Source organism: Acinonyx jubatus, chromosome C2, assembly GCF_027475565.1.
Source record: "Acinonyx jubatus isolate Ajub_Pintada_27869175 chromosome C2, VMU_Ajub_asm_v1.0, whole genome shotgun sequence".
NCBI classification, from domain to species: domain Eukaryota; kingdom Metazoa; phylum Chordata; class Mammalia; order Carnivora; family Felidae; genus Acinonyx; species Acinonyx jubatus.
The window spans coordinates 128,127,658-128,145,804 of NC_069384.1; the positions used below are offsets into that span (position 1 = coordinate 128,127,658).

The 18,147-nt window shown below is 41.2% G+C and overlaps 1 protein-coding gene across 2 annotated transcripts in view; it reads left to right on the forward strand.

The window, feature by feature from the left end:
* The window catches only part of ACAD11 (acyl-CoA dehydrogenase family member 11), an 88,357-nt gene extending 79,055 nt beyond the window's left edge, over positions 1 to 9,302 (forward strand). For both annotated transcript variants that reach the window (XM_015085571.3, XM_053221447.1), the window contains exons 18-20: positions 4,495 to 4,611; positions 5,555 to 5,664; positions 6,508 to 9,302. In XM_015085571.3, the coding sequence (XP_014941057.1) occupies positions 4,495 to 4,611; positions 5,555 to 5,664; positions 6,508 to 6,622 (342 nt within the window). In that variant the 3' untranslated portion in view covers positions 6,623 to 9,302. The remainder of the gene's footprint in view (positions 1 to 4,494; positions 4,612 to 5,554; positions 5,665 to 6,507) is intronic.
* The last annotated feature ends 8,845 nt before the right edge of the window (positions 9,303 to 18,147 follow it).

The following is an 18,147-nucleotide window of genomic DNA, read 5'->3' on the forward strand; positions in this document are numbered from 1 at the left end:
ATGACTGTGGAAGGTTAACGTGGCTCAAATAATTGTACTGTAATTGGCTGCTGGTCAAACTTGACAAATATGGCTCTCTACTGTAAACAGCAGTTCTATGACTAGGATTGGGAACAACAACAAAAACCCATACGGTTAACCAGAAGCATTTGTTATTGTCTACTGAGTTTCAGTGCTGAATTCTCAATGTTTGCTTGCTTGTGGGATTTATGATAAGTTTTGGTCCCCCTATTCTCCACTTACCTCCCACTTCTCTTCGAAGTTTTTACCAATGGAGAAAACTTACTAAGACAATTAAGAAACAAGTACCAACTTTTTTTAATTAAAATTTTTATTTTGAGGTCATCATAGATTCACATACAGATGTAAGAAATAATACAGAGAGATCCCTTATTCCCTTTCCTAAGTTTCCCCCAATGGTAACATCTTGCCAAACTAGACTACAAAGTCAGAACCAGGATATTGTCATTGATATAGTCCAGATCTAGAACATTTCCATCATTGGGGCGCCTGCGTGGCTTAGTCGGTTGAGAATCCAACTCTTGATCTTGGCTCTGGTCATGATCTCACAGTTCATGAGTTCAAGCCCCACATCAAGCTCTGTACTGACAGTGTGGATCCTTCTTGGGATTCTCTCTCTGCCCCTCTGTGCGTGCTCTCTGTAAATAACTTAAAAAAAAAATTTACATTGCCATAAGGATCCCTCATCTTGTCCTTTCATGGCCATACCCACTTCCTCATTTCTTATCCTCACCTCCTCATTAACCCCTGACAACCTTTAATCTCTTATTCATTTTTATAATTCTATCATTTCAGGAATGGAATCATATAGTATATAAATTTTTGGGGTTGGTTTTTTTTCACTCTGCATAATTCTTGGAGATTCATCCAGGTTATGTGTATCAATAGTTGGTTCCTTTTTTTTTTTTAATTTTTTTTAACCTTTATTGATTTTTGAGACACAGAGAGAGAGCATGAATGTGGGAGGTTCAGAGAGAGAGGGAGACACAGAATCTGAATCAGGCTCCAGGCTCTGAGCTGTCAGCACAGAGCCCGACGTGGGGCTCGAACTCACGGATTGTGAGATCACGACCTGAGCCGAAGTCGGACGCTCAACCGACTGAGCCACCCAGGCGCCCCAATAGTTGGTTCCTTTTTAGGTCTGGGTAGTATTCTTTGGTATGGATTCTCACAGTTTAGCTGTTTACCTGATGAGGCACATCTGGGTTCTTTCCCGTCTGTGGCTGATACAATTAAAGCAGCTATAAACATTCATGTACAGGTGTTTGTGTGAACAAAGGTCTTTTCTTTCTCTGAGATTAATTCCCAAGAATGCTGGGTCATGTGGTAGTAGCATGTTTCGTTTTTAAAGAAACCAGCAAACTCTTTTCCAGAGTGACTATACTGTTTTTCATTTTCACCAGCTGTGTAGTAATGATCCAGTTTTTCCACATCCCCACCAGCATATGGTGTTGTCACTGTTTTGTTTTTAATTTTCTTTTAGCCATCCAATAGGTTTATAGTAATAACTCATTGTGGTTTTAATTTATATTTTCCTAATGGCTAGTCATGTTTGAACATCTTTCATGTGACTATTTTCCATCTTATATCCTCGTTGATTCATGTCTTATGCTCATGCTCTTCCTGGATTTTGTGTGTGTGTGTTTTGCTTTTTAATTGCTGAATTTGGAGAGTTCTTCATATTTTCTAGCTAATTCCATCGCTAAATATTGACTTGCAAATATTTTCTCTGTCTCTGTAGCTTATCTTTTCATCTTTTCATCCCCTTAACAGGGTCTTTCACAGACCAAAATTGTTTCATTCTGATGAGCTCTAATTTGTCAGTTTTCCTTTTATGGATCGTGTTTTTAGTCTCAAGTCTAGGAACACTTTGCCTCGCCCTAGATCCTGACGATTTTCTTCTATAATTTTTTTCTATGAGTCTGCAATCTATTTTGAGTTAATTTTTGTATAAGGTATATGAGAATTAGGTCAAGGTTTATTTCTTTGCCTATGGATGTCCACGTGCTCAGCGCCATTTGTTGAAAAGGCTAGCTTTCCTTAATGGAATTGTTTTACATCATTCTCAAAAATTAGGCATATTTGTGTGGGTCTATTTCTGGTTCTCTGGTGTATTCTTTTATCTATGTCTGCCCCTCTGCCAATACCATGCAGTCTTGATTACCATAGTTACATAATTAATCTTAAAATCAGGATGGCTAATTCATCTCACTTTATTCTCTTCAAAATTCTAGTTCCTTTGCCTTTCCATATGAACTTAGAATAATCTTGTCTATGGCTTCAAAAAATCCTCCTGAGATTTTGATAGGAATTATGTTAAATCTATATATCAGTTTAGGAAGAAATGACATCTTTATTATGTTGTGTCTTCTAATCTGTGAACACAGTATGTCTCTCCACTTTATTTAGCTTTTCTTTGATTCTTGCTATCATCTACGTGTAGCTTTTAGCATACAAATCCTATACATTTTGTTATATTTACATCTAAGTATTTTAGTTTTTTGAGTGATTATAAATGATATTGTGCTTTTAATTTTGGTGTCCATGTGTTCATTAATGGTATATATAAATATAATTGATTTGTGTATGTTTATCTTAAAATTCAGTGACCTTTCCAAACTCACTTATTAGTTTTGTAGATTGGGTGGGTTTTTTGTTTGTTTTTTTGTAGACCATGGTGTCATCTCCAAGTACGAGAAAGTTTTAATTCTTCCTTTCAGATATGTATATATTTTATTTCCTTTTCTGGCTTCATATCACTGGCTAGAACCTCTAACACTTTATTGAATAAGAAAGGAGAGAGTGTAAATCCTTGCCTTGTTCTCAATCTTAGGGAAACATTAAGTAATAATGTTAGCTATAGGTTTTTTTAATGTTTATTTTTGACAGAGAGAGAGACAGAGCACGAGTAGGGGAGGGTCAGAGAGAGAGGGAGACACAGAATCCGAAGCAGGCTCCAGGCTCCGAGCTGGCAGCACAGAGCCCGACTCGGGGCTCTAACCCACGGACTGCGTCATGACCTGAGCCAAAGTGGGATGCTTACCGACTGAGCCACCCAGGCGCTCCAAGCCATAGGTTTTTTTTTTAAGATATTCTTCATTGAGTTCCCCTCTGTAATTAGTTTTCTGAGGATTTTTATCTTTTATCATGAATGAATGGAATTTTGTGAAATGATTTTTCTGCATTGATTTATATGATCATGTGATTTTTCCGCTTTAGCCTTTTTAAGATGGTAGAGTGCATTAATTGATTTTCAAATACTGAACCAGCTTTGCATCCTTGAAATAATCCCAACTTTGTCATGGTGTATAATTCTTTTTTATATATTGCTGAATTCTACTTGCTAATGTTTTGTTAAGGATTTCTGAATGTGGAGTCATGAGGGATATTGGTCAGTTTTTTGTTTTGTTTTGTTTTTGTACTGTCTTTATCTGATTTTGATATTAGGATAATACTGTGTTTACAAAGTGATGTGGGAAGTTTTCCCATCTCTTTTACTTTCTGGAAGAGATTGTCTCGATTGGTGTTAATTCATCTTTAAACATTTGGTAAGAGTTCTCTAATGAACCCATTGGGCCTAGAGATTTGGGTCCGGGAGGTAGCTTTTTTGAAGATTGATTTCCTTAATAGTTATAGGGCTATTCAACTTATCTGTTTTATATTGAATGAATTGTGGGTGGTTGTGTTTTTTGAAGAAGCGGTCCATTTTATCTAAGCTGTCAAGTTTGTTTAGAGACGTTCATAATATTCTCTTGTTACCCTATTGATGTCTGCAGGGTCTTTAGTGACATATCCCCCGTTTCATTCCTGACATTGTTAATTTGTGCCTACTTTTTCCTTTGTCAGTCTTGTTAGAGGCCTGTTGCTCTTAATGATCTTTTCAAAGAATATAAAATATATTAATAGATAAAACTATCCAATATAATTGTTATATTAGGGTTTAACATTAACAGGATCTTTGTTTTATTGATTTTCTTTTTTTTCAATTTTACTGATTTCTGCTCTTTATTATATACTTTCTTTTGCTTTCTTTGGATTTATTTTGCTCTTTTATTTTGGTTCTTGAGGCCACAGCATGGATTATTAATTTGAGACTTTTCCTCTTTTCTAATGTATGGTTTTAGTGCCATAAATTTCCCTCAGTGCTGCTTTACCTGTGTCCCACAGGTTGTGATATATTGTGTTTTCATGTCCTAAGAGACTCTTAAATATGAAGAACAAACAGGTTCTGGGAGGGGATGGGCTAAGTGGGTAAAAGGCATTAAGGAATCTACTCCTGAAATCATTGTTGTACTATATGCTTATTTTTAATTTTTTTTTAAATTTACATCCAAATTAAGTAAAATAAAAATAGAGTAAGGCTTGGGAACAGTCAATAGCCTGGAGTATTTTACCAAACTACAAAGTTCTATTGGATGTGGACTCACAACTTATCCACTCCTCCTTTTTGTTGCCCTTTGCTCCCCCCTGCAGGAGGTTGTGGCTCACTGGATTGCTAAAAGCCGCATTGCCATTGAGAAGATACGTTTGTTGACCCTGAAAGCCGCCCACAGCATTGACACTGTAGGCAGCACTGGTGCTAAGAAGGAGGTGAGGCCCCTTGGACCACCATCTGCCAAGGCTTCTTTAGTTTCTTTCACCCACTGGGCATTTCAGGTTTCGTGGTACCCTGATGGCACTCAGAATATTGGAAGTTTCCATGTGATTTTGGTTTGCAAGATTATAGATACAGGTCACTTGCTAGTTTTCCTTTCACTTGCCTGTTTTAGGGAATGATTTTCAGGGTGCAGAATATCTTCAGTATTCTTGAGATGCAACAAGGAAGAGGGAAATGCTAGACTACACAGACTTGGAATTGTACGTGGTATGTAACTTTCTGCTAGCCATGTGGCCTTGGGCAAAGTATCTGATCTTTCTGCCTGTGGCCTAGGGTTTAGCGAAGAGTGGCAAAGATGACATAGAATGTGTAGCACTTTGCTACCACATAGTGAATGTTTCATAAGAGACTCCTTTCATTCCCTGCTTTATGTTTCTGGCTTACATGGAGTAAGAACGTGATCGTTTAATTCTAAAAGCCAATAAAATTGGTAAAAGAGAACTCATTAGTGAAGTCTCTTGAATTCTTTTTTTTTTTTTTTAAGTAGGCTCCACACCCAACATGGGCTTGAACTCACAACCCTGAGATTAAGAGTTGCATGCTCTGAGCCAAGCAGGTGCCCCTTGAATTCTTTTTTATGATCCCTAAGGTGATGAATGTGATTTATCAGCTGCCTTAAATCCTTTTGGAAACAAGTTATAAATAATAAAATATGATTTGGAAAAGATCTCTCATTCCAGAATGTATTGATTGCAATATGGCCATTAGTGGCATTACAACGGATCTCTTTGATGGATGCCAACAAAGATCCTGTTTCAGTGATGAATGTGGGAAAGTTCCCTTGTCTCATTTCACAAAGAAAATACAGATTATATAAAATTCTGCCACATTGTATATTGTCGAAGAGAGAAACCTTCTTATATCTTGCTTATGCAGATTTCAATGATTAAAGTGGCTGCCCCTCGGACAGTCTGCAAAATTATTGACCGGGCGATCCAAGTGTGTGGAGGCGCAGGTGTTTCCCAGGACTACCCTCTGGCTACCATGTGAGTAGATGTCACTTAGTAATTGTCTTCATCTGACAGGCTTGGAATGGGACTAGAAATCTATAGCTGCCTCGACACTGTTTAAGAAGAAAATACAGACACTAAAAGTATAGTTCAAAGCTAAATGAGGTAATATAGGTGCAATAAATGGTTGCTCTTAGGATCACAATTATTTCACTGGGCACATTGGGGCTCGTGGACTAGCGAGGAAATGGCATAGGGGTTCACCCTGAAACCAGTAGGATCACACAGGATCACAGATGGCAAAGGGAGCCCAGAGCTGGGCATAAGTATGTCCTTAGGTCTGTTTGCCACGTCCGCAGGGATGCCTCAGGCCAGCGACCATCTCAGGTCCAGATTCTGGTGGCTGGGAGCCGAGGAACACTCTCCATTGCCTGTCACCTCGCAGCCCCGTGCCACCTTCTCTCGCACACTGGAGAATCTGGTGCCCCACCAGTTTTTCCCAGAAATCTTTAACCATAAGAAAGAACTAAATATATAGTACTACATATAGAAGTGGTACATATTTAACTTCACTGCCTGTGGCTTACCTGAGGTATCTCTTACGTCTAGCAACTTCTAGAACCCTAAAGCAAACCAAGACTGAGATTAAGCCCATTGCACTGGGCCACTTAAGATTCCTCTTCCCAGGGCGAGAACTTTAAATGGCATTTCCAAGCCCTTGGGCTTACTTTCCTTGATTTTCTTTGTGCTTTTTCTCATCACCGTCTTGGCAAGATTTCAAAAATGAATAGTCCTGGCTTAGAATCAGAGTGACTGACATTAAAGTAGCAGGTTTCTCTTTGATAACTCCTGCCATCCCTGCGCTTTTTGTTTTTCCAGGTATGCCCTAACACGAGCTCTGCGCATAGCAGATGGGCCCGATGAAGTCCACCTCTCCGCGATTGCGGCACTGGAGCTGCGGGACCAGGCCAGAGACATGAGGTCCAAGGTGTAGGAGGCAGCGGCATCTCACCTCCAGACAGACTTCTCGAGCTCCAGCATTTGCACCTCATTCTGTTTTTGCACCAGTTTGAGCACAGGATTAATTGCTCGTTTTCAGTAAAGATGTGAGCATCTGTTTTGATCAGTGGGTCTTATCATTTTAAGGGTCACACAGGTTTAAGTTAAATAACAAATTGTATAGCTGCCATCATTCAGTCTATCACCTAAGCATTCAGCATTTATTTTTAAAACATTCAGCTTGTAAAGAGATAATGAAGTAAACTGCATAGGCATAAAAATATTTTCACCTTTGGATTCTCAGAAATTGTTCCATTTAGATAAATATCCAAGGAGTCACTGTTCTGTAAAAAACATATTGGTGTCATTTTTAACACTGGGTTTAGGGATTGGGTTAACACTTTTAGTATTACAGTGTTTGCACTGGAGAGAGCTGCAGGAGTCATTTAATGCACATAAGCCTCTTCATAATTCAACAGAAAACATTTATACATAAAATCTGAATACAGTTTAAACCTTACTAGAAAAGATGGCATATTATAAGAAAATGTAATTAAGAAAATTTTTAATTCTGTTGATGAGAACAGTGGATAGGTGAAGCTACAAGAAAGTAAGTTAGTTTTGAGAGATTAAAAACCGTCTGCTCTGAATGCCATTCTGTTAATATCAAATCCTAAGCAAACATTCTTGCAGCTTTTTAAATCAGTGTTGCCCAATATAGCGGCCACTGGCCACATGGAACTCTTGAGCACTTGAATTATGCCGAGTGCCACTGAGGAACTTCAGGTTTTTTAAAGTTTAATTAACTATTGATTCTTAGTTACTGGAAAACTTTTAAGTATGCCTATAATAACTTTGGTATGTGAATTTACTTTTTCAAATGTAAATTTTATGAAATCTAAACACGGAGGAAGTATTTTAGTTGAAAATTTAGAATCCAAAGTAGGAAACAGAGTCACTGTAAAATACCAAATTTTAAAGACTTACTATGAAAAAAAAAGGTAAAATCCCTCATTAATACTTTTTAAGTTGTGATTACATATTGAAATAAAATGTAGATATAAGGCATACCTTGTTTTATCGTGCTTCACTTTTTACACTTCTTAAAATTGCGGATTTGTGGCAGCCCTGTGGTCAAGCAAGTCAGTCGGCACCATTTTTCCAACAGCATTTGCTCACTTTGTGTCTCTGCCACATTTTGGTAATTCTCACAATATTACAAATGTTTTCATTATTATATTGAACTGCAATCTCGATAAAATTTGAATGGATGAGGACTCACTTCTTATGGATGAGCAAAGAAAGTGGTTTCTTGAAATGGAATCTACTCCTGGGGAAGATTTTTGAAATGATTAAAAAAAAAAAAAAAAAGACTTAAAATACCACATAAACTTAGTTGATAAAGCAGCAGCAGGATTTCAAAGATTTGACTCCAATTCTGAAGTTCCGCAGGTAAAATGCTACCAAATAGCATCACAGACTACAGAGAAATAGTTCATGAGAAAAATGCAGCAAATTTCACTGTGTTGTCTTACTTTAAGGAATTTCCCAGCCACCCCAACCTTCAGCAATCCCCATCCCGAGCAGTTAACAGCCACCAACATAGAGGCAAGAATCTCCTCCAGCAAAAATATTGTGACTTGGTGAAAGCTCAGATGATGGTTAGCATTTTTTAGCAATTAAGTATTTTTTTTAAAGATTTTGCTTTTCAGTAATCCCTACATCCATTGTCAGGCTCGAACTCACATCCCTGAGATCAAGAGTCACTTGCTCCACCGACTGAGCCACTCAGGTGCCCCCCCTAAAATATTTTTAATAAAGGTGTGTCCACTGATTTTTAGACAATGCCATTGCATACTTAATGGAGTATAGTGTACATGCCCTGGGAAACCAGAAAATTCCTTTGACTTGCTTTATTGTCACATTCACTTTATTGTGGTCTGCAACCAGTCCCACCGCATCTCTAAGGTATGCCTGTGACTGAAGTAAAATGTTATTAAAATCAATTTCACCTGTTTCTTGTTACCTTTTGATGCCACTGGAATATTGGTAAAATTTTAAATTTTCAAATGAAAGTATTTTTATTTCTAAAAACTTTAAAACTCTGTTATATGAGCATACACATCACAAACATTTATTGATGTCCAGAGATTATTTAAATGCCTTCTTGGAGTGGGGAGCAGGCATTTAACAAAGACCTGGCTCTGATTCTTGTGTGTCACATGGGCCTCCTAAACATTTGCCTTTGAGCCTTAACCTCTCTACACCTCAGTTTTTCTTTCTGTGCAGGGGATTAACTTCAATCCTTGCCTTCTGAGCATTCATTGTGACCATCACTAAAGCCATGTAGAAGCACTTGGATATTCTGAACCACAATATTTTATAAGATATCCTCATGTGAAGGAGATAAAATAACCCAAGCTATCGAATCTTATTTCTAGTTTTAAATGTCACTTAGAAGAAATCAGGATTGGGGTGCCTGGGTGGCTCGGTCAGTTAAGCATCTGACTTTTGATTTTGGCTCAGGTCATGATCTCAGGGTTTGTGAGATCGAGCCCTGTGGTGGGCTCTGTGCTGACAGTGCGGACAGAGCCTGCTTGGGATTCTCCGTCCGCCCCATGTGCACACGTGTGCTCTCACTCTCTCAAAATAAATACACTTAAAAAAAAATTAAAGGTTTATGTCTGGTACTTACAATTTTGTTGATAATTTTTTCCTATGCCTTTGAAGAAAATGGTCTCAATTGGTGGTTGACTAACTCATCTATTTTTACTTATGTCTGTCATGAACACAACCATCCCTAAGCCAAGTCACTCCATGTGATCCATATTCACTTCTCTCCCCTACCATTCATTTATTTAGATAAAATATTATAAAGAATGGTAAGGGTTGTTTTGAAAAGGAAAATTACAGTCTCCAAAGAATGAAAAGATCGAGGGATACTTTGCCTTAGCCATGGTGACTCAGCATGGAAACTCAGAGCCATTTCTAGGACGTCCTCAGGCTGTCCCTGGGAGTTGCCTTGTGGCCGTATGCCCAGGGGCAGTCAGCCAGCTTTGCCATGCCATGGTGTTCGATGTTCGAAATGAGAAGTTGCCCTCCATAATAACCACATGGCAGGGAAGGAGGAGCGCTCACCAGGCAGTGCCAGACGTCATGACCTCTCCAAGATCTGCATGTGGTCAGCCGAGGGGAGGAGGGACCTCGGGGACAGCCTGCCAGGGAAGTTCCCAGGAGGCTCCATACAAAAGTGGTCACGCAAGGTGTAGCAGTGCTTGTCCAGGGGAGTGGCCAGTTAAGGATCTCTTTGGTGGTTGATCTTTTACCTTCAAAACATACAGCAGAAAGTTTGTGGACAAGTAGATTTCCTCATCAAACTGCGATTACTTACGGAGGCTTCCCCGAAGTCTGCATCACCCTAGCTCTTTCCATACTCACTTTCTGTCCAAGAGAACTAAAGTGGGTGAAAACAGCAAAGTCCACAGCGGCATGTAGATATTTTAATAGGTTGATAGGGCTTGCAAAAAAGCCAAAACAACACAACCACGTTTTTCGTCCTTTCGTGAATTAAGCTACAACAGTTTCTGAGAAGTTCAGAAGGCAGGCATTTTTTTACCCAGGCTTCTGAATGTATTCAAATTAGTAAAGGTCTTAAAGGATATTATAAAGTGAAATGTATTTAAGAAAATGTCTGGAAAAAAAAAAAAAAGAAAATGTCTGCTATGGGGCACCTGGGTGGCTCAAACGTCCAACTTGGGTTCAGATCATGATCTCACAGTTTTTGAGTTCAAGCCCCACATCTGGCTCTGTGCTGACAGCTCAGAGCCTGGATCCTGCTTTGGATTCTGTGCCTCCCTCTCTCTCTGCCCCTCCCCCACTCATACTAACTATCTGTCTCTCTTCCTCAAAAATAAATATTAAAAAAAAAAAATTTGGGGGCGCCTGGGTGGCTCAGTCGGTTAAGCAGCCGACTTCAGCTCAGGTCATGATCTCAAGGTCCGTGGGTTCCAGCCCCGCGTTGGGCTCTGTGCTGACAGCTCAGAGCCCTGAGCCTGTTTCAGATTCTGTGTCTCCCTCTCTCTGACCCTCCCCCGTTCATGCTCTGTCTCTCCCTGTCTCAAAAATAAACGTTAAAAAAAAAAAAAATTAAAAAAAAAATTTTAAAGAAAATGTCTGCTATGAACAAATGCCCTGTTTCAATCAAGCCAGGTATCCTTGACCAGGCTTCTCCTCAGACATTTGATGATCCCTCCGCAAGGAGAATACAGGGGGTGCAGACCAATCAGCAGGCTCCTTCCTATTAGCGCTCTGGGCCAGTGTTTGTTGCATGTCTTTTTCCACCATTTCTTTTGCCTGAATTACTGTGGTAGCCTCCTGATTGGGCTTCTAGTTTGTTCTCACAGCAGCCAGCATGACCCTTTCAAAATTTTTCAGTGGCTTTGCATCTCACTTAGAATAAAATCTAGAGTCCTTGCCATGACCTACAAGCACTCATCTGAGCTCGTCCCCTGACACCATTTGAACTCATGCCCTAGGCTCCCTCCCTCCATCATGGCCTCCTATCTGCTATTCCAACATGCAACCCCAGCCAGACCTCTGACGCTTGGTTCTTAATGTTTTCTCTGCCTGAAAAGTTCTACCCTGAGATTTCCAGATGCCTATTCAAAAGTCACCCTAGCAAACAAGTTAGCAGCACCTGCTTTGTCATTCTCCACCTCTGTGCCATTCTCTTCTCACAGGACCTAACACCTAACATATTTCGTGTCTACTTATTTATGACATGCTCGCACACATGTAACCCCAGTTTTCCCCTCCTATAGTCACTTACTTCACCTACTTTATACACTGGGGCTCCCCTCAGTCCCTAGAACCATGCCTGGCCTCCATTAAGTACTCAAAAGTATGAATGAATGAATGAATGAATGAGCACGGATGATCCCTGATTTGCAACTGATGATAAGGCAAAACATTTATTTATAGATCTGCAAACAGATCAGAGCAGAAATTTAAGCTCCGGCCCATGAACACAGCCCCAGAATGGGTTATGGGTAGCTGGAGAGGACATCGGTGTCCCAGCAGTGGGCAGTGCACAGCTGTTTGGGCAAATCAGGCGATGAAATAATGTTTGATGAGTATTTGACAATCCAAAGGAGTGCACACACTTACTTTTTAAGTTTTCCTGCTTTCTAATCCAATCTAATCAGCCAGAGTGCTGTGACCAACTCTCAGTTCAAAGGGAAGTCGGGAGTCCTAAGAAAAATAAAACCACTGCTGGTGATCACTAGAATTTCCAAGTTTCCAGATAAACAGGATTCTGGGAAGTATCCTCACTTAATTCAGGGCAAAGAGCATTTAGGGTCTGTGATCCTGCCACAATATTTTTATTTCTCTTTTTTTCAGTATTTCTCATTGTCATGAAGAAAATCCACACACATTCTAGTCTAAGTGTCTGGTTGTGATAAGCTCCATGAAATAAGGACTTTTCTCTACCTTATCTTCACCAAAACTACCTGAATAAACAAAGGGTGATTATCCAAATAAAGGGTGATTATCCCAGAGTTCTGCCTCTCTCTCAGGACAGTACCTTAGCACCAAGCACCCTTTCACCCACTGGGCTGATGGCTGATACCACCTGGGTGAAAAGTCATGTTTCACTTTTTAAATGGGAGAAGATGGAGACTGCAGATGCCTCTTCCCCCCACGCCCTTACCTCTGACTTCAGTTGCTACCATTTTTTCCCTTACCCCACACCAGGCTCATTGGCCTTCTGCTGTTTCTCCAGTATCCTTGATTTTTTTTAAGTTAGAAATATTTGTTTCTTATTATAGGGTCCTCTCATGAGAAAAGAGTATGGAAAAAGAGGCTTCCTGGGTTTTCTCCCATTCAAAACTTTCCTCCTGGTGTAGGAGGGAAAGTTCTCCATCTACTCCTGGGAAATTAGGCTACTCTAGTTTTATTATTTGCATGCATTAAGAAAAAAGTCAAAACCCAACTATTAGCAGGCTATCTGTCCCTTGGTACATATGCCCAGTCCACTTGGACAGACAGGTGTGGACCTCAACTGCCCATCTCCACGTGCTGCCCAGAGTTAGATGGTACATTGGAAATAAGGTGCTCCTGGTTAGGGATCAAAGCCACCCTAGCTCCTGCATAGTGCCTCCAGTGAGACTCTGAGATTCCCTCTTCAGCAAGGAGGACGCTGGGTATATGTAGTAGGGCAGCCCTCTGGCCACAGGCAGTATCTGCTACAGAAGCTTGCTTACTTCTCCAAATTCTCTCTAGATTCCTTAAGTTGACAAGAGTGAATGCAAATTCTGAAATGACACACCAAGTTACACAAGGTAGAAAAAGTATTAAGGCCACAGTCTCTCCAACTCCATGCACAGAACTCTGACCCCACCATTCCCCTCCTTTCATCCTTTGGGACCACCTAGTTCTGCCCACCCCTTCTCCTCAGTGGCAGCTTCCAGCACCCAGAAATCTTGAGCAGCCTCAGCCTCAAAGGCTGGGAGTAGCCCAATTCAGGAACTTGAGGTCATCTTCAAGCCCAAGGTTCTACCTCAAGGTCTTTGCACTTGCTTCTCTATTTACCTAGAAAGCACTTCCCCAGCCCACATTGTCAAGGCTTGCTCTTTTCCTGAAAACATGACATTCTTCGTTTTCCTTCTGTGATCATCCCATCTAAAATTCTTTTTTTTTTTAAGTTTATTTTTATTTATTTTGACAGAGGGAGAGAGCAAGCAGGGGAGGGGCAGAGAGAGAGAGAGGGAGACAGAATCCCAAGCAGGCTCCATGCTGCCAGCACAGAGTCTGATACAGGGCTCAAATTCGAGAACTGTGAGATCATGACCTGAGCCGAAGTCAAGAGTCAGATGCAACGGACTGAGCCACCTTGGCACCCCATCCCATCTAAATTTCTAAGCCCTTCCAACACACACACACACACACACACACACACACACACACACACACACACTCCTTATCCCCTTCCCTGGTTGGTTGGGTTTTCTTCTTAGAACTTTCACCACATAATGTTTCTTTTTTTTTTTTTTTAATTTGGCTTATTGTCCCTGCTTCCCCCACTAAATAGCATGCTTTAGCAGAGAGAGGTTTTTGTCTGTTTTGCTCACTGCTCTATCCTTATTGTGTAGGACAATGCTTGGAGCATGCATAGCAGGTCCTCAATGAATACTTGTTAAATGCATGGAATTCTTCCAGCTGCAGGAGGGCAGGGATCCCAGGCAGTTAACCTCTAAATCAGAACTGTGATAACATAGGCTCATGGTTGCTCCCTGGCCATACAGATGCTTTTTAAAAGACCTAAAGCTAAGCTTCTCAACTCTAGCTAAGCATCAGAATCCCCTGCAGAGCTTGATAAAGACTCAACTGCCCCAGCAATTGAGTGACTTTGGTGGTAACAAGATACACCAGAGACCGCTTCCTGATCAAGTCCGTTAGGGTGTTTGACTGTAAACACCAGGAAGAGACTGGCTAATGTGAGCAAAAAGGGAACCTATTCGGTGGGTGTGGACCTGGGAGACTGAGACATCTGGAGGAGCACCCCAGCTGTGGCTTCCCTTCCTCTGTCCTGGCTGTGCTTGCTTGGGCACAGGGGAGACTCTGGTTGGCCAAACTCAGGTTACACTTCCACCCGCAGCCTATCCTCAAAAAGGAAGAGGAAAGAGAAACAGAATTCAAGCCACATGATTAAAAATTTTCTAGTGCCACATTAAAAAAAGTAAAAAGTTGGGGCACCTGGGTGGCCCAGTCGGTTGAGTATCCAACTCTTGGTTTTGGCTCAGGTCATGATCCCGTGGTTGTGAGATCGAGCCCCCTCTGCCCTCTCTCAACTGAGAGAAGATTCCTCTCCTCCTTGGCTACAGACTTCATGCCGGCTGTCAGGTCATCATATCGCTCGGCCTGCTCGGCCAGAATGGCCTTCTGCAGCAGGTCATTTGTATCCATGACCGGATGTGCCGTGTCCAGAGTGGGTGTGACAGATGGACAGGGGCTCAGACTCAGCAGTCTCTGGGCAGCAGTGGCCAGGCTGAGACTCTGTCCCTAGATCTCACTGTCCACAGGCTATAGCCGTGCGGCAGATACGGGGTTTCCTCCTAGGACTGTTTCAGTTGGCCTTTTGTTCACAGTTTTAATTTTCTGTAGCTTTCAAATCTGGTTGAGGAAGTCCTTAGCCATTTCTTTCACATATTTCTATAGTTTTCTTACAAATAGGCCATCAAATCATTTTGTTGGGACTCGGAGATTGCATTAAGTTTACTTTAGGGACAAGTGACACTTCTACACTAATTAATCATCCTACCAGGAAGAAGATGTGTCTTTCTGTTCAAGAATTCCTTTATGCGGTTCAGTAGAGGGTCAGACAGACATCAGGTAAATCTAGCACATCTCCTGTTAAGGCTGTGCCTAAATATTTAGTGTTTCTTTTTGTTGTGGCAGACAGTATTTTTTCTACCATTGTTTGTATGTACAAAAGCTGCTTTTATAAAGTTTTGGTTTTGCTGATTTTAAAATTTCCCTTAATATGCATTGATATTTTTTAATTTGGCCTTTTTTTTTGTTTTTTGTTTTGATTTGGGAGAGAGAGTTTGAGCACATGAGCCGAGGAAGGGAAGAGAGGGAGAGAATCTTAAGCAGGCTTCACACTCAGTGCAGAACCTGACGTAGGCCTTGATCCCATGACCCTAGGATCATGACCTAAGCCAAAATCATGAATCAGACATTCAACCAATTGAGCCACCCAGGCGCCCCTAAAATTCAGGTTTTAATAAAAGGTGTGTATATCAGAGTTAAAGAGTCAAATTAGGGGCACCTGGGTGGCTCAGCTGGTTAGGCGCCCAACTTCAGCTCAGGTCATGATCTCGAAGTTTGTGAGTTCGAGCCCTGCATCAGGCTCTGTGCTGACAGTGAGGAGCCTGCTTCGGATTCTATCTGCCTCTCCCCTGTTTGTGCTCTCTCTCTCTCTCTCTCTCTGAAAAATAAACGAACGTTAAAAAAAAAAATGAAATCCCCATTCAAAGCTAGTCATGAATGGGGCGCCTGGGTGGCGCAGTCGGTTAAGCGTCTGACTTCAGCCAGGTCACGATCTCGCGGTCCGTGAGTTCGAGCCCTGCATCAGGCTCTGGGCTGATGGCTCGGAGCCTGGAGCCTGTTTCCGATTCTGTGTCTCCCTCTCTCTCTGCCCCTCCCCCGTTCATGCTCTGCCTCTCTCTGGCCCAAAAAAAAAAAAAAAAAAAAAAGCTAGTCATGAAGCACAGCGCTCTCTCCTTCCCATGCTCCAATACGCTCATCTCCTAATCCCATGCACAACCACTTAAAAACTTTTTTTTAAATTTTTTTGATGTTTATTTATTTTTGAGATAGAGAGAGACAGAGCATGAGTAGGAGGGGGGCAGTGAGAGAGAGGGAGACACAGAACCTGAGGCAGGCTCCAGCCTCCAAGCCATCAGCACAGAGCCCGATGCGGGGCTCCAACCCGTCAACCACCAGATCATGATCTGAGCCGCAGTCGGACACTCAACCGACTGAGCCACCCAGGCGCCCCTTAAAAACTTTTAATTGATAAGCATAGCTATCTTCTTCTAAGTAATGCAATTGTACTAGTACTGATGTCCCAGGTTTTTTGAAAACATCTCACATCTTGAGAAAATTTATGGAGCATGGTGCACATCCATATACCGCACCTAGATTCACGCCTGCTTTCTTCTCTCTCCGCTGTTTGAGTTAGTTGCAGACATCATGGCACTTATCTATATAATGATTACACCCGGGAAACATGACCTTGATAAAACACTACTATTCGTATATAGTCTGTTATATTGCTACTCCTTCATTTTCTTGTTTTTTTGCTTTAGCCATCATCTATTGACTTCTGAATTTAGAAGATTCAATGGTCTTTCATCTTCTCTTCCCACCAAACATACATACACTCTCACACACATCCATTCTCTCATTCTCTAATACACTCATATTGGTATCATCATTATGGAAGTACCAGTCAGAACCTTACCTCACCATGTCGCACCACAGAGATTTTTCTGCTGTTCACCTCCTCCAATCTCCTTCCTCTCAGTATGTTCAAGCACAGAGACTTCATCTTCTTGAAGAATTTGTTCCCAGAGTCTCTGACCTGCTCAGGGCTGGGTTGGGCTTGGCTGGTTGTACTCTAAGTCAGCTGCCAGCTCTTGTCTTGATTCAACATCTCTTTTCACGACCTTTCAGAGAATCCCTCCTTTCCTTTCTTGGTTATCCCACTCTGGGGGAGAACATCTTTTAGGACCTTCTTACAAAACTTTCCTGGGAAGTAAATCTGAGAGCTGGTGTGTTTGATAATGTCTAAATGATGTCCCCTCACTTAACTGGGAGTTTGGCTGGCTTTAGAATCCTAGGCTAGGAAATCACTTTTCCCTTAGATTTTTGAAGGCATCACCCCTTTGTCTTTTTTTAGTGTTATTGAGAAATCCAGTGCTATTCTGATTCTTGCTCCTTTCTAAGAAATGTTCTTTCCTTCTCCTGCAATACCCTGGATGTTTATAAGAACTTCTTGTTTCCTATCGTAAAATTTCACAATGATGTGCATTTGTAAGGGTTTATTTTCATCTGTTAGACTGGATACTCAGTGGCTCACTCTTCCTTTCTGGGGACGCTTTTGAGTTTTTTATTTTGTCCTCCACCCACCTTACTCAGCTCAAGCTGCTATAACAAAATACCATAAACTGGGTGGCTTAATTTTCAGTTTTGGAAGCTGGAAGTCTAAGATCAAGGGACCAGCAGATTCAGCAGTGAGGGAGGACCCTGCTTCTGGTTTCCAGATGCTGCTTTCTCACTGTGTTCTCACGTGGCAGAAAGAGCTCCAGGGAGCTCTCTGGGGTCCCTTTATAAGGTCACCACCTCCAAGACCTTGTCCTCTCCAAAGGCACCACCTCCTCATACCATTACTTTGGGGGTTAGGATTTCATCATAGGAATTTTGGTGGGACACAAATCTCCTTTTCAAAACTACTATTGCTTTCTGGAACTTTTTTTTTTTTTTTTTTTTTTTTTGATAATGGGCCTCCTGGACCGGCCATCCCCTACTTTAACTTTGTGTCCTTTATTTCCATCTGTTTCTGCTTATTCTGCTTCTTAAGGAAATTTCTGCAACATTATCTCTCAGCGGCTTCTATTGTTTCTCATTTCTGCTGTTTGGGTTTTTGGTTTTTTGTTGTTTTTTTTCTTTGTTTTTTTTTTTTTTTTTTTGTAACACAGGATTTTCTCTGGGAAAAAAATGTTTTTTACAGTGGCTTCCTTTTGTTTTGTGCATGTAATGTTTATCTCTAAGGGTATTAAATATGATAGCTTTCTTTTCCAATGTTTTCTTTCTCCACTGTTTTCTCCAAATTACCTTTTTCTTTCCTGTTTTGGCCTCACTCCTGCTTAAAATCCTGCCTCGGGGGATGTACTTATTGGCACTTAATCTAAGGTCTGACCAAGCTGAGCCCCTTAAGAGTGAAGGGTGTGGTGT